The sequence below is a fragment of the Charadrius vociferus genome, unplaced genomic scaffold (genome assembly GCF_000708025.1).
Source record: "Charadrius vociferus isolate BGI_N301 unplaced genomic scaffold, ASM70802v2 scaffold394, whole genome shotgun sequence".
Lineage (NCBI taxonomy): Eukaryota > Metazoa > Chordata > Aves > Charadriiformes > Charadriidae > Charadrius > Charadrius vociferus.
In genome coordinates, this window is record NW_009647947.1 from 205,714 (window position 1) to 218,954 (window position 13,241).

Here is a 13,241-nt window from a genome sequence, read left to right on the forward strand (position 1 = left end):
CTTTATTGAGAGGAATTCAAGAGAATCTGTGCAAACTATCTAGGATGGATTGCCATTTATGCAGCCTTGTAAATGATCCTGGAATCATATTAAGGAGAGACATTAATGAATGCATCAGTTGTGTTACAGTGCTGGTTGAGGGTTGATAGTGGCTCAGTATCTGAGAGTCAGGATTATGGTCATAACGTGTAACCAGTAACCAGCCACATTCTTTCTAAACTGCACGTGTCTTTGCTGGGGGATTTTTACCGTCTTGCCCTCCAATCCAACTTTATTTTTTGCCTTGTCCTTGGCAGGGTGTATGACGTGAGATTGCCATCTTTTTCTAAGCATGCTCCTTGTTCAGAGTATCTGAACCTGGAAATAAATACATGGCATAAACCACCATGTCAAATAAAACAATATTTTCTACAAACACATGAACAGTTGCACTGTCGAGCTCTACAGCACGCTAAATCTTAAGTCTTGCAGAAATCCTAGATACACTACTTGTAACTTCATTATGCTGTTTGGAGTCTGTTCTGAGGCCCGAAAATCAGTCCAAGGGTTGTATGTTTGTAATAAATGTTTGCGTTGATATTGACTAGGTACATGGAGGAATACATATGCGTTGGAGATAGTAAATTTATGCAGGTATTTTTCTGGCACTACAACATGCTCTTGTGCAATGTACAAATACAAGGCGTTTTTTTGTAAAATGTTGATTCTGACGGTTCTGCCTTTGACCAGCAGCTCTTGAATTATAGAGGGCCCTGATTGGTATCATTGTAAAAGTATTATTTTCAGAGATGACCTATCTGAATATGTCAGCCTCATAGGAAGAAATGGGAATGCAAACTATCATTTCTTATAGCAGAACTAGCTATTATGTATGGGAAAGCTCAGGTCCTTTCTATCAGTAGCTACAGAGTCACACACACAGGAACAGAAATGCCTGTATTAAACATAATGTCCCAAGTTCTGCAGTCCTTGAAACTTTCTTTCATAAGTGTGCAACTGTGAATAGTGTTGAGTAGTTCTGCTTCAAAATCTCCCTCGTGGCCTCAAAAACCTGGAGATGATTTCAAGTCATTGCTAGTGATAAATTACAAAATAGATGTTTTCAGGAAAGAACGTTTTAGATAGCCTCTATTTAAGTTGGCACATAAGTATCCATGCTTTTATGGAGTATTTGCAGTGTTTGTAGATTTTTCTTTATTATTTGCATGCCATTGTGTCCTGTAGAAAATTGTTGGGAGAGGGCTTTCTTGATAGCTCTGTTACAAAGAGTTTGCATAGATTGTAAGCTCAACGCTCTCTAATCTTTTAGTCCTAAATAATTGCGATGAGGATTTTAGCAAAAGAAATCAGAAAAGTGTTACCTTTGGGGCACTGAGCACATTCCTTTGTGTGTTTGGGAACTGCAGTAGAGGCACACACTCTTCTTAATTATGGGAACTATTAATATGTTAAAATTAAGCTTTTTGAGCTGAAAGGATTCAACAGGGCTTGGTTTGTTTTGCTTTCTTTTCATTTTTATCCCTAGTTAAGTTATATACCGAAACGATTATTGCAAATTGGGGCTTCACCTCTCACTTCTAGCTGCACTCATTTTTGTCCTGCAGCTGCTTTCTTGCTGCAACCTCCCTCTTCATTCCGCATGTGAGACTGGTAATAAACAGTAGACATTCAGAGCAGTAATCTTATCTCATCCACATTCTTTAAGAACAGCAGTTATTGCTTTTGTAGCAGTCACTTTCTGTTTGAGCTGCACTGCAGCTCTTACTTTGACCTTTCTTGTACAAGTCACCTGAACCTTGTTTTGCGCCTTTTGGAGTTTTTTATTCCCACTCATCTGTTTATAAAATGGAAATAATCATTGCCTATTTTGCACAAAGCTTTGATAGTCTTACATCTTCCATCTGAGGTTGTCTAAATGATTTGCTATGTAAATATGGGGTTACTGTATACCTGCTAAAAACATTTACGCAACTTGAGTTCTGCATCTGACATTTGGATTTGCTTTCCCAGTGTTTCATTGCTTTATAGAATATTTGGATGATGTGAATATAGTTGAATCCATAAGGACTCCCAGGTGCCATGCACCTGAAATGTGCTTTTCAGAAAGGCCACGTTAGAATCAAATCTGGTAGGAGCAGTATTTGTAACAGTACGCTGTCTTCATAATGGACTTCAAGTATTTTAGCATAGATACCATAGATTGTACCTCCTATTACAGTAGCTGCAGTTTGTGACAATGTGAAATGAAGATTCTTCATGGTTTTCATATGATTCACATAACATCATGCATATATGATGTTTCACTATGTTTTCCATTGATATTACTAAAAATAGCATCCAGTATTCTTAAATGAGATGCCTTTTAAAATATTACAAAGCATTTTAGTGCATATGACATTACTTACAGATGACCTATTTCTTTTTAGACAATGGCCAAAGTTATAACAACAGTGCTGAAGTTCCCAGCAGATCAGACTCAGAAGATACTAGAACGAGAAGATGCTCGACCATTGGTAAGTTATATAAGTAACCAAGTTTATGCAAGAGGTTAGGTTGCAAGAATAAAGGATTCGAAACTTTATTTTAAATCTCCTTTTTCCCCTGTGTCTGCATTCAAAACTCCTTTTCTCCCTCCTTCCCTATTCTTCAATGAAATGTCAAGTTCCAGCAGTAGGTTTGAGTTTATAGCAAAAGGGAGGAGGGGAAAAAAAAAAAAAAAGGCAAGTATATTGTCTTAACTAGTATTCCTCCTCATTGGTTAAGCCATATTTCTGATAGTTACGGGTATAACAGAACAAAGCAAGTTCAGTCATCACTGCTATTCTGCAGGCTGATTTTCTAATCAAAAAAGTAATCTGACAGAAAATTCATGTTTCTTAAATTCAGAAGTTTCTGTGGAGTCATAACCAGTTTTCATGAAAAATAGGTCGAGAGAGATTTTTCAGCCCTGGGATAAAATTTCTGGCAAAAAACCCAAAAGGACTAAAAAGTTGGAGGGGTCTTCATAAATAATTCTGTCAAGAAATATGCTTGGTTGTTTTGTATTTTATTTGTTGACATTGACTAACATGGCAGTAGTGTTTCTCCATACTTAATATTGGAGTCATGCTGGTATTTGAAAATATCCGGTATTTAGAGCTCATGAGCAATGAAGTTCTGAAATACAACAATGTGCATTTTTAACATAAAGCTTGGCTGTTTCTATATGTTAGTTTATGGCCAAACATCTATAACCAATTTTAACGTGTAAATTGTTAATTAACTGTGCTGCTGGAAAAGAATAAATGTGTGTAGTACTAAGTATCTGTGAGTAATTATTTACCTTCTTAGTGGGCATATATTTAACAGATTTCTGAAAACTTTTAACAAATTCCTAGGTCAATAAACATATGCTAGATCAATGTGTCTTCTTAACTAATCTAGCTTTTATTACATAGTTATTGTGACCTAACTGCAGTAATCTCACCCGTAAGCAGTAGATGTCCACAAAGTTCTTATCTACACTATTAACAAAGTAGTCCAATAAGCTGTTTTCTTCCTGGCTTTGTAGTTTGCCTCACCTCGCAGTGGTATCTTCTGAATATCCCATCAGTCTGTGCTTAGTTAGCATGTGGGTGAGTGAAGCCTAATACATACTTCTTCTATTTAAAGATGAAACCTGTGGTATGAGAATTAATCATTCTTCTGCTTTTTTTTTTTCTTGCTTGCTTTTGTTTGTTAAAAAAAAATCAAATTTTTTGTTCTACGTGTGTATGATAAACTTTGTTCTAGTCTTAATCATGTTTTGCTTCATAAAGCCCATTTTGAAAATGGTAAATATTGATTCCAAACCAATCTTTTTGAGTTACAAGGATAACTTGAAATGTTGACTGAGCTACAGAAATCTCAGTTGTAGAAAAAAGCAAATCAGATTTTAAATCAATTAGTATGTAATATCAAATTTTATTGCACTAGGCTTTGTTTTGTCTTTATTTGCTTTCTGACCTCTTTTGAATATGCAAGTAAGTCAGATTTATGGGAGATGTATACTGTACTGCTTGAAATTAATTACTATGTCTTATAAATATGAGAATGGATTATTTTAGAAAAGATTGATGAAATATTCTCTGTAAAGAAATTAGGATAGATTGCATTTAAACATCAGTACCTTTCTGAATTAGAGCTTTGGCTTGGTATCAAGAGAAGCTAGAGCAGAGAGATAAGGGAGAACAATGTGGGGAGCTTTATGCTCTCAGTTTATTGTGCCTTTTTTCAGGTTTTATTGAGCTACGTTCATTATGAATCTGCAATACTAATTGTAGCATTACAGAAAAGCAACAGCTGATTTACGCTTAAAGATGCAGGTTGCATGAGACTAGCCAAGCTAAACAAGCAACATGCAAGCGATAGCGGTTGAGAGAGGAGTAGGATATGGAAGTACACTGGTAAAACTTTTCCTGCACTGCCTGGTAAGATTACAATTTGAGTCATTAGTGGTGTGTGATATTTAATAAACTCTTCAGGTGAATTCTATAGCATGTGGTCAGCCCAACTTTCCTTTTCTTCCTTTGCAACTGAAAAGCTTTGCAGAGTTGCCAGGAGTTGATTCAGTGCATGTGAAGCAATCGCTGTCGGTGGGCAGAAATGCAGCGGTTGACCCGTGCCGCCACCGCCGGGGCAAAACAGATTAACTTAGGCTGCTTCCATTGCCAGTTATCACAATGCAGTTGCCAGGCTATCTTTCTCTCTTGCAGTCATGCAAATACAGCCTTCGATACAAAAAATAATACCTGTTTCAAAGGCAAAAATCTGTTCATCTTAGGAAACAGTCACAGTTTCCACTTTATTTCGTGTTCTTTTAAACCTTTGAATACAATAGCGGATCTGCTTTATTGCAGTTAAAACGCAATAGAGTTTGGACTGTTCGCCTCCCAGCCTTGATCACTTCTTGACAAAATCAGCAACTGTTTTTTCTAGTCCTCTGTTGAAAAGAATTGAGTTGTTGGTAATGATAGGACAAAGCTATTTACAACATCATTGCAGAAAGTATGTTTGAAACTTAAGTTCGTGTTATGCTGGCTGTAATACCCGTCTAAAAAGTTCAGGTGTTCTCTGCCGCATTTGAAGCATATCACAGAAGGGCTTGATTTTGACCTTAATGTCAGCAATTATCTGTTATACTTTCATAGCTTGAGCTAATATGTATGGAAACTGTTCAGGCCTCATTATTGGATTGTAGTTTCTTACTTTATCTCAAGTATTTTTGTGACTTATGCCAGGAGATTGCCAGCAAATGGGATAGTATTCTTGCATGTATAAAACTTAGAAATTAAGATGATGCTGACTTCATTGTGAAAACAATAAATATTTTCTTGGTAGAGGAGGCTTTTTGCTAGCCCCAAAATTTTACTTCATCATTTCAGTTTTCATGATAGGCCTTATACAGAGAGGACAACTTTGTTTTTCATTGGATTAAGATGCAACAATGTGGTACACTTCCTATTTCCAGTGAGACTTCTGACTGTTTTGCTACAGGTTATTTTGTTTTTATCACAGTTTCTCAACTGTTTTGCAGATACTGGAATGGAATTACTTGCTTGAAATCAGTCAATAGTTTGGCAATTTGACTTACCTGAAATTCTTCCATCTCCTATTCCTATCAATAAACAACCTCATTTTTTTAATAGTAAGTGCTTCTGTGTTGCTCTCAATAATGTAATATTTGTTCATTTATTCTAACTTCTCATTCTTCTAGTCATGGCTACGACCATCTTGAAGAAATTGTGGTGAGAATGTCTCATGACACTGCTGCTTAGAAATATGTTCATATCTCTGTTCTTGGCCCTTGAGAAGGGACACGAAGAAAAGCTATTATTCAAGGTCACAAATGGAACAGCATGAACCAAAACTCAGCACCACCTTTGGACCATGAATATAGTTAAAACTGCCTTGACAAGAAACGCTAATCAGGGGTTATCTGGTGATGAGTCTTTTTCCTCTTCTATTGAACACTGTCTTCTATTTTGTGTTAAAGGTTATTTTTTTAAAGGAGAGAGAAGACTTTATCCTAGGAAGGAATTGCCCACAACTGTATCTCTATACAGGCTTTACTGGGTGTTTTTTAAGAGTTGAAATAAAAGGTTTGTTTCTGCTATTTATTTTTTTAATTTTTGAATGAATTGTGCAATACATTTTTGGATGGGTAGCGGTTGAGGTGATTTTTCCTGATGAACTAGGCACTCTTGATGACTACTGTCTCCGATTTGATCTTACGGTTGTTTGCTAAAGATCACTTCTATATGCTTTTGCCTACGATAAATCCAAATTGCAGTACCTCATTTGTTTACTCCTAGCTTTTGTACTTATATTTTCTGGAAAAAAAAGTACATTACTGTAAATTGTAAATAGTTAATACATAACTGTATCATATGCTGATCTGTGACTGTTGACAGCACTAATCTGACAGGAGCTGAGATGAAATAAAGTTTATTTACTGTATAAATTTGGAACTTCTTTGGTATGGTTTTTTCTTTTGAAAGGATCCACCAGTCTTGTTCTTACTCCGGTTCAAGACATTCTTAGCTGAGACATTTCCAGGCTGAAATCCCTCTCATAGGAAGAGCTATTCAAGTACATTGAACTGTAAGAAGTCCGTGGAGACATTCAGATTTTCAAGGGATCACAACCTGTGAAACAGACACATGGAGAGCTGAAAAGCTGGCGTGAGACTATTCCAAGTAGGGAAGTTTGCTTTGTAAAAGTTGTAGATGTATGTATCTTTGTTCTTTTAAATGCCTGTCCTGCTGATTTTGGCATGGAAGTTGTGATCCTGTGAAGCGATATGCAAGTATGGATAAATTTAACTTGTTACCCAGTTACTTTGATACTTACCATGTCAATAACAATCATCTGTACAGTGTATGCTAGTTTGCCGAGATGGTTCGAGGTGATCAGTCCTCCATGAGTATAATTTTTAACATAGAATCATAGAATCGTCGAGGTTGGAAGGGACCTTTAAGATCATCAAGTCCAACCATCAACCGAACACTGCCAAGTCCACCACTAAACCATGTCCCTAAACACCACATCTACTACCCATCTTTTAAATACCTCCAGGGATGGCGACTCCACCACCTCCCTAGGCAGCCTGTTCCAATGCTTGATAACCCTTTCTGTGAAGAAACTTTTCCTGATATCCTGGCATAACTTGATGCTATTTCCTCTCGTCCCATTGCTTGTTACTTGGGAGAAGAAACCGCCCCCCACCTCTCTACAACCTCCTTTCAGGTAGTTGTAGAGAGCAATAGGGCCTCCCCTCAGCCTCCTTTTCTCCAGGCTGAACAACCTCTGTTCCCTCAGCTGCTCCTCATAGGACTTGTTCTCCAGACCCCTCACCAGCTTCATTGCCCTTCTCTGGACATGCCCCAGCATCTCAGCGTCCTTCTTGTAGCGAGGGGCCCAAAACTGAACACAGCACTTGAGGTGGGGCCTCACCAGTGACAAGTACAGGGGGATGAACACTATGTCCTGCTTACCACACTATTTCTGATACAAGCCAGGATGCTGTTGACCTGGGCACACTGCTTGGTTGTTTGGTTTTTTTTTGAAAATGTAATGGGATTCACCTTTTTTGTCATCTGCAGGAAAAGAAATGAAGAACCTGGACTTAATTGCACAGTTTTCTATCCTAACAAAACTGGGATAAATGCAACAAGTTGAATTCTCTGATATCTATTGTGGCCACCAGCTGTCTAAAGAACACATCTGCCTTTAAATTATTGTTTACTGTCTGAAGGGACGTGATTTGTCTCTGGTAGTTAAGGACCCAGAGTTCCATCTTTTATTTCCTACCTTGTCTCTGGCAAAAATCTCTTCATTTTCATGCTGTTTTATTATGTATAGCTGGGGGTTTTTTGAGCTTTTTCCTTTTATCAAATGTATCAAATTTGGTTTAAAAAAAAAAAAAAACAAACACCAAAAAACCCCCCAAAAAACAACACCTGTTTGTAATGATTTCAGTTATAAGAGCTTCTCTTTGCTTCTGTTGTGTAGCAGAACACAATCTTCCAGCACATTGCCTGACAGAGCAGCAGCCTGGACCAGACTTGACATGGGTACGTTTGGCTGTGAAAAATGTGTGTTCCTCTCGTAGCTGGCTGAGGATTTGTAGGATTTTGCCGTCGCTATCATTACAGCGATCTAAAACATACATTTGAGTTTCAGGTTTCCATGTAAGGTATATGTTGTCTTAGGCTTTGGGGAATTAAATGCAGGGATCTGTTACTCTTGACAGTGAGTATTGCTATGATCACTTACAGTTCTCTCGTCCTCACAAATAGGCTATTTTTCACGCTTTCTTTTTGTCTTCTTTTCCCTTTCCTTGAAAGATACTAGTTATAGACTGTACTTTGTCAAGCATGATCTAAGTGCAGTGGAGCAAACTGAAATAGTCCTTGTAATATTCGCACAACATTGGATGGAGTAAATAACTTTTTTTCCCTAAGTGACCTAATTAAAGAACGCAAAGGAGATTATAGAGTTATCCTTGATTCTTTTTTTTTTTTTTTTTTTTAAAACTAAAATCAGATAACCACTCCCCAAATTCACATTTTGAACAAGTTAAATGTTTTTTTCCTTCTATATATAGGTCATAAGCAAATACATAACTATTCCGTAACATAATGGGAAAGTGTGTTAAGTACAAGAGTTTTGTCGGTTTTTTAAAGAGAATATGTAAATAAAGCATTGCTTTAGAGTTTAAATAAAGGAAATTAGTTATGGTGAAAGCACGAAAATGAGAGCTTCACCTTGAGTAATGTGTTTTTTTTTTTTTGCTGTTGGAGTGTCATAAAATACTGCTAGATGCCAATGTGACTATAAACTAATATATTCCAGGCCACAAATACTTCTGATTATAAAATATCCTTGTTTAGACACACGTAGCTAAAAGCCAGACTGTATCAAAGTTTTGGCTGCCTTTTAGCCACGGTTAGAGGATCCCAAGCTTGTTCAGACTGGATAGTTAAAAGATGCTGCTGCAAGAGAATGTATTTGGACTTACATTGAACTTTCCCCCAGTTTTAACATGCTATGTACATTGTATTTATGATTTTACGGACCCGTATACATGTGCATAGAAAAAAAGATGTAGATCTGTTTATAAAGATAAGACTTGAAATGCTTATCAAGTGTCCTCCAGTGTCCTAAGGATTACACATTGCTGATTTAGATGAAAAATACCATTTTTTTATTCCTGTATTATTTCAGTGCCTGGGCTGATATTTATTGGCAACATACTATTTCAAACTTTTTAAAACATTCTGTATAAATCCATTCAACTTCCAGTTCTGCCATTTGTAGTCCCTCTTTCTGTGAGCTATACTAAAATTTATTTTCTTTCTTAGATAGTACATGGTATCTAGTTCTCCCCTCTAAAATGAGGATTCCAGACTCTCTGAAAACGAGGATGAATACTGAGAAGATTAGTTTCGGTTTGTGATTCATATTTCTTGCATTTGATCTTACTGTCCATCCATATGTGCTGCAGAAAACATTTTTTTCCTCTATGGAGTTTGTTAAAGTGAGAAACTTACTTTTCGTTTGCTTTTTCAAGAAAAGGCGGATCTTTCACAAGGCCATTACTGATTCATTATGGAAATCGAGATGAGTAGAAACTGACAGCCTCTCCCCTACCTGTGGGTGGCTATGTATGAATCCTTATGGCTGTTCCTAGACCCTGGTCCTCAAAAGCATTGCCAGCATGGGATTTTCAAACTCTGTTTGGTTGTGTATATTCATAATGTTGCAAATGAGAGATGCCAGAACAGAAGCAGCAAGTTGCATGTTATTCTGCATTGCGTTTATATCTAGGAGTTGCCACCTTTAATTTTCTCTTCTCTTCCAGGCTCTCATTTACACTCTAGTGTTCCTCTGTGAGCATTGAGTTAGTGTCCTCTATCTAATAGAGTAATCCTAAAGGCACGCTGACGCAAAGTAAGGACCTCTGTAGAGATTTCTTTCATTGTAGAACAGTGACAGCTGTCATTTCCTACAGTTGCCACTTAAAACCATGTGACATTTCAGAGAGGCGGTAATTAAGCCCGTGGTAATTACATGTTATCTCACGACTGTGCTAGCACATGGTGGTACAGCAATGGATGATGATGGAGTTAAGTGTGGTGCAGACATCTGCTCTGAGGCGTGACTTGCTCCTCTTGGTTGGAGCTTCTAGAGCAGCCCAGGTCACATCATCATCTGGTGGCCACTGAGCAAATGAACGAGGTAGTTGTTTTCTAATTAGGTGCGTTGCCGTAACCAAAGCCACTTTGATTTTGGCAGGTAGCTTTTCCAAATGGAGGCCAAGGCCTGCATGGCCCTGGGGGCTGACCGGGCTCAGGGGCTGGAGGGCACCCTGGGGGCTGATGCCGAAGCAGGTCAGCACGCCTGCGGCAGAGATGCCTTTGCCTGCCGAGTTGTACCAGCCTCTCTTTGTGGCTGGACGGCTCGAATCTCCAGCGTTTCTGTAAGCATTTAACGTCACTGAAAAGAAGAGGGATGAATAGCAGAGTGTATGCGGTAATCTTTGCCACTGTTTATATTTTGGAAACTTTAGTGGTCCAAGAAAGTATCTCGCCTTCTTATTTAGATCTGTGATTCCTACTCATTACAGTGCTCATGTCTGCAAGAAAAATAGCTGTCGCATTTAGCCCAGTTTTGTTGGAGTAAGGGAAGGACTTACATGTTTTCTAACTTGGATGAGGCAGTAGTGTATCTTTTGCAAATTAATCAAAATGATCAAACAAACAATATGTACAAATTTAGAACAGGCATCTCCCTGTGCAGCCAACACGACGTATGCTCTGTGGTTCCTTCACTGTAAGCTGCTGCTTCTGCCAAGTCTTGCCAGTCTTTCACTCTCAAGCCACAACCTCTGGAGAAATGGCTGAAATGGAAAACTAAGAGAATGAGCATCTGAATGAGGAAGAGAATAGCAGGTACAGAGTAAAGTTATGTTTGATGTAAGATTCATCACGGCAGGTCAGATGAGAAGTATTAAATGTATTACTGGCTTTGTATAGCAGTTTTGAGTTTACCATGTTTGCCATGTCTCTGACCAGCGCTCCAGCTGTTCTCGCAGCTGACCAGTTCTTGTGTAGGGGATGGAAGTGATTGATCATGAGCAGACACAAGCTGTCTAGAAGTAGACCTCCCCATAGCCCATGAGATTTTGTGCCCCAACATGTGAGAAGTGCTGGAATGGAATATCCTGTGTTAATGTAACTGAATATTCTGGTTCACTTATACATCTATACATCTTTATGGATACTACCAAATTATCAGCCTTACTGAGGCAACAAATTATTCTGGAAATGAGCTGCGGGATTAAAATTAATAGACTTTCCTTTATCCCTTAACAAAACGGGCAGTACTTCCCTATGCCTAGAAGTGGAAAAGCCCCCTGGAGACTGTTCGTAAGCTTGAAACGACTACATTGCAAACTGCACAAAAAGTAGACAGCCAATCCAGCAGTTCTTAACTGGTGTGTGGTGTTGTGATGGCTATCTAGGGCTTATAATATAGAGTAGTATGCCGTAAAAATAATGGAGATTATTTCCTCCTTATAGTGGAGATTATTTCCTTATTAATATTATAGCCTCAGAGGCTAGGCTAGGACCAGAGTTACACTGCCCTTTTAGAATGGTGATTAAATAAGTGGTTAAAAAAATAAAAAAGGAGGAGGGATGAGGTAAAAGACTAGCGTCTTCCTTTAGACTAATGAAAATAATAAGTAGGCTGAGCTGTCTTCAGAGAGAGAATGTTTTTGGTTTCCCACACTGAATTATAGCTTCGACTTCCCCGAAAAGTGTTTCCACATAGAAAGAAACTGTCCTCACCTTGAAGCCCTGCAGCCACGGTGAGTGTTATCTGCACGTTATTTAAAGCACAGCATGCTTCAGCCCTGGGATTCCAGTGCTGTTACTGAGTTAAGGTCTGATCCTTAATTCAGGATAGAAATTCCATACAGGAGGTGTTATGTGTGGATTTCCATCCCCCACACCCCCCCAGCTTCAGGTAGCGCATTGAGGACGTGATGATTCTCAGGGTATTAAACTCTTTGAGATAAAGCACAGTTTCTGTATATTTTGTGCAGGTTCTGCCATGGTGGGACCTTGTTTCTAGGATGGACCAATAGAAATGTTGCTATAAATACAGGGTGAGCAGGAGAGATCCAGGTTGCTTGTACTTTTCCTCGAGACGAGGATATCCCCATGCTACCTAAAAATACTATGGAAGTTGTCCAGGTCTTACAGCGCTCTCCTTATGCAGCCAGTGAATAAATACAAAACTGCCATGCCAGTCCCTGGGAATTGGGGTGCGCCTTTATCTATGGGCCTGTCTGACCTGCATCTGTAGGGGGTTTTAATGTTTTGGGGTTGGTTTTTTTTGTTTGTTTTTTCATGTAACTTCCTTAATACAATAATAGAGGAAGAGGAGAGATTGCACCGGTGGCAATGGCCAGCATGAATAAGGTCTTACAAGGAGATGTGTGGTTGCTTTGTAGTGTGCTGCACGCGGCCATGCGTAGGACCTGCTATATTTAGGTTTTTAAGCATAGGCAGACACACTGCCTTAGATAGTTGTAGTGGTATGAAACCTTTTTTTTTAAAAAAAAAAATAAAATTTAGTGATTAGAGACAGCCCTTCTGCTTGGAGAGCTCAACTCGACCTCGCACCTTCTGGGTTGGGTGCGTGTGGACACCTCGATAAACCGGTGGGGGCATGCCAGAAGTTTTGGCAGAGCCAGCAGCTTCCTCTAGGCAAGAAGAGCACCACAGGCCAGAGGGTTGCCGGGCAGCAGCCAGCGGTGCATCGCACAGGTGGTCCCTTCAGCTCCGGTTCTATGTGCTGGTTACGTGCAGTTATTCATTAAACGCATCGTTAAATGCTTTATTTCATTTTTCTTCACTGACCCTTTCCAGGGCTTGTGCATCAGCGTCTCCTTGAAATAAGTTTTTAAATGGGCAGAAGGTGAGGGTGACTTTCAGCGAGCCACTAGACAGCATGGGTCCACCGCTTGTTTTATATCATGTGGGGAGACAGTGCGAGAGGCAAATGCATGAAGTCACTGGATTATTTTTAGGTTAGAATAAGAGTGTGTATTTCTGGGAGGGCTGCTGACTATAGGGAAGCCGGAATTAACGTTTACTTTAGATAAGCTCTAATATTGACTAAAAATAGAAGTCAATTTATGTATTGTTATG

At 38.8% G+C, this 13,241-nt stretch overlaps 1 protein-coding gene across 1 annotated transcript in view; it reads left to right on the forward strand.

The window, feature by feature from the left end:
* The window catches only part of GOLGA4 (golgin A4), a 54,694-nt gene extending 48,205 nt beyond the window's left edge, over positions 1–6,489 (forward strand). Inside the window, exons 22-24 of the mRNA XM_009883277.1 lie at positions 2,427–2,513; positions 3,551–3,614; positions 5,735–6,489. Of these exons, the coding sequence (XP_009881579.1) occupies positions 2,427–2,513; positions 3,551–3,580 (117 nt within the window). The 3' untranslated portion in view covers positions 3,581–3,614; positions 5,735–6,489. The remainder of the gene's footprint in view (positions 1–2,426; positions 2,514–3,550; positions 3,615–5,734) is intronic.
* Positions 6,490–13,241: the final 6,752 nt, after the last annotated feature.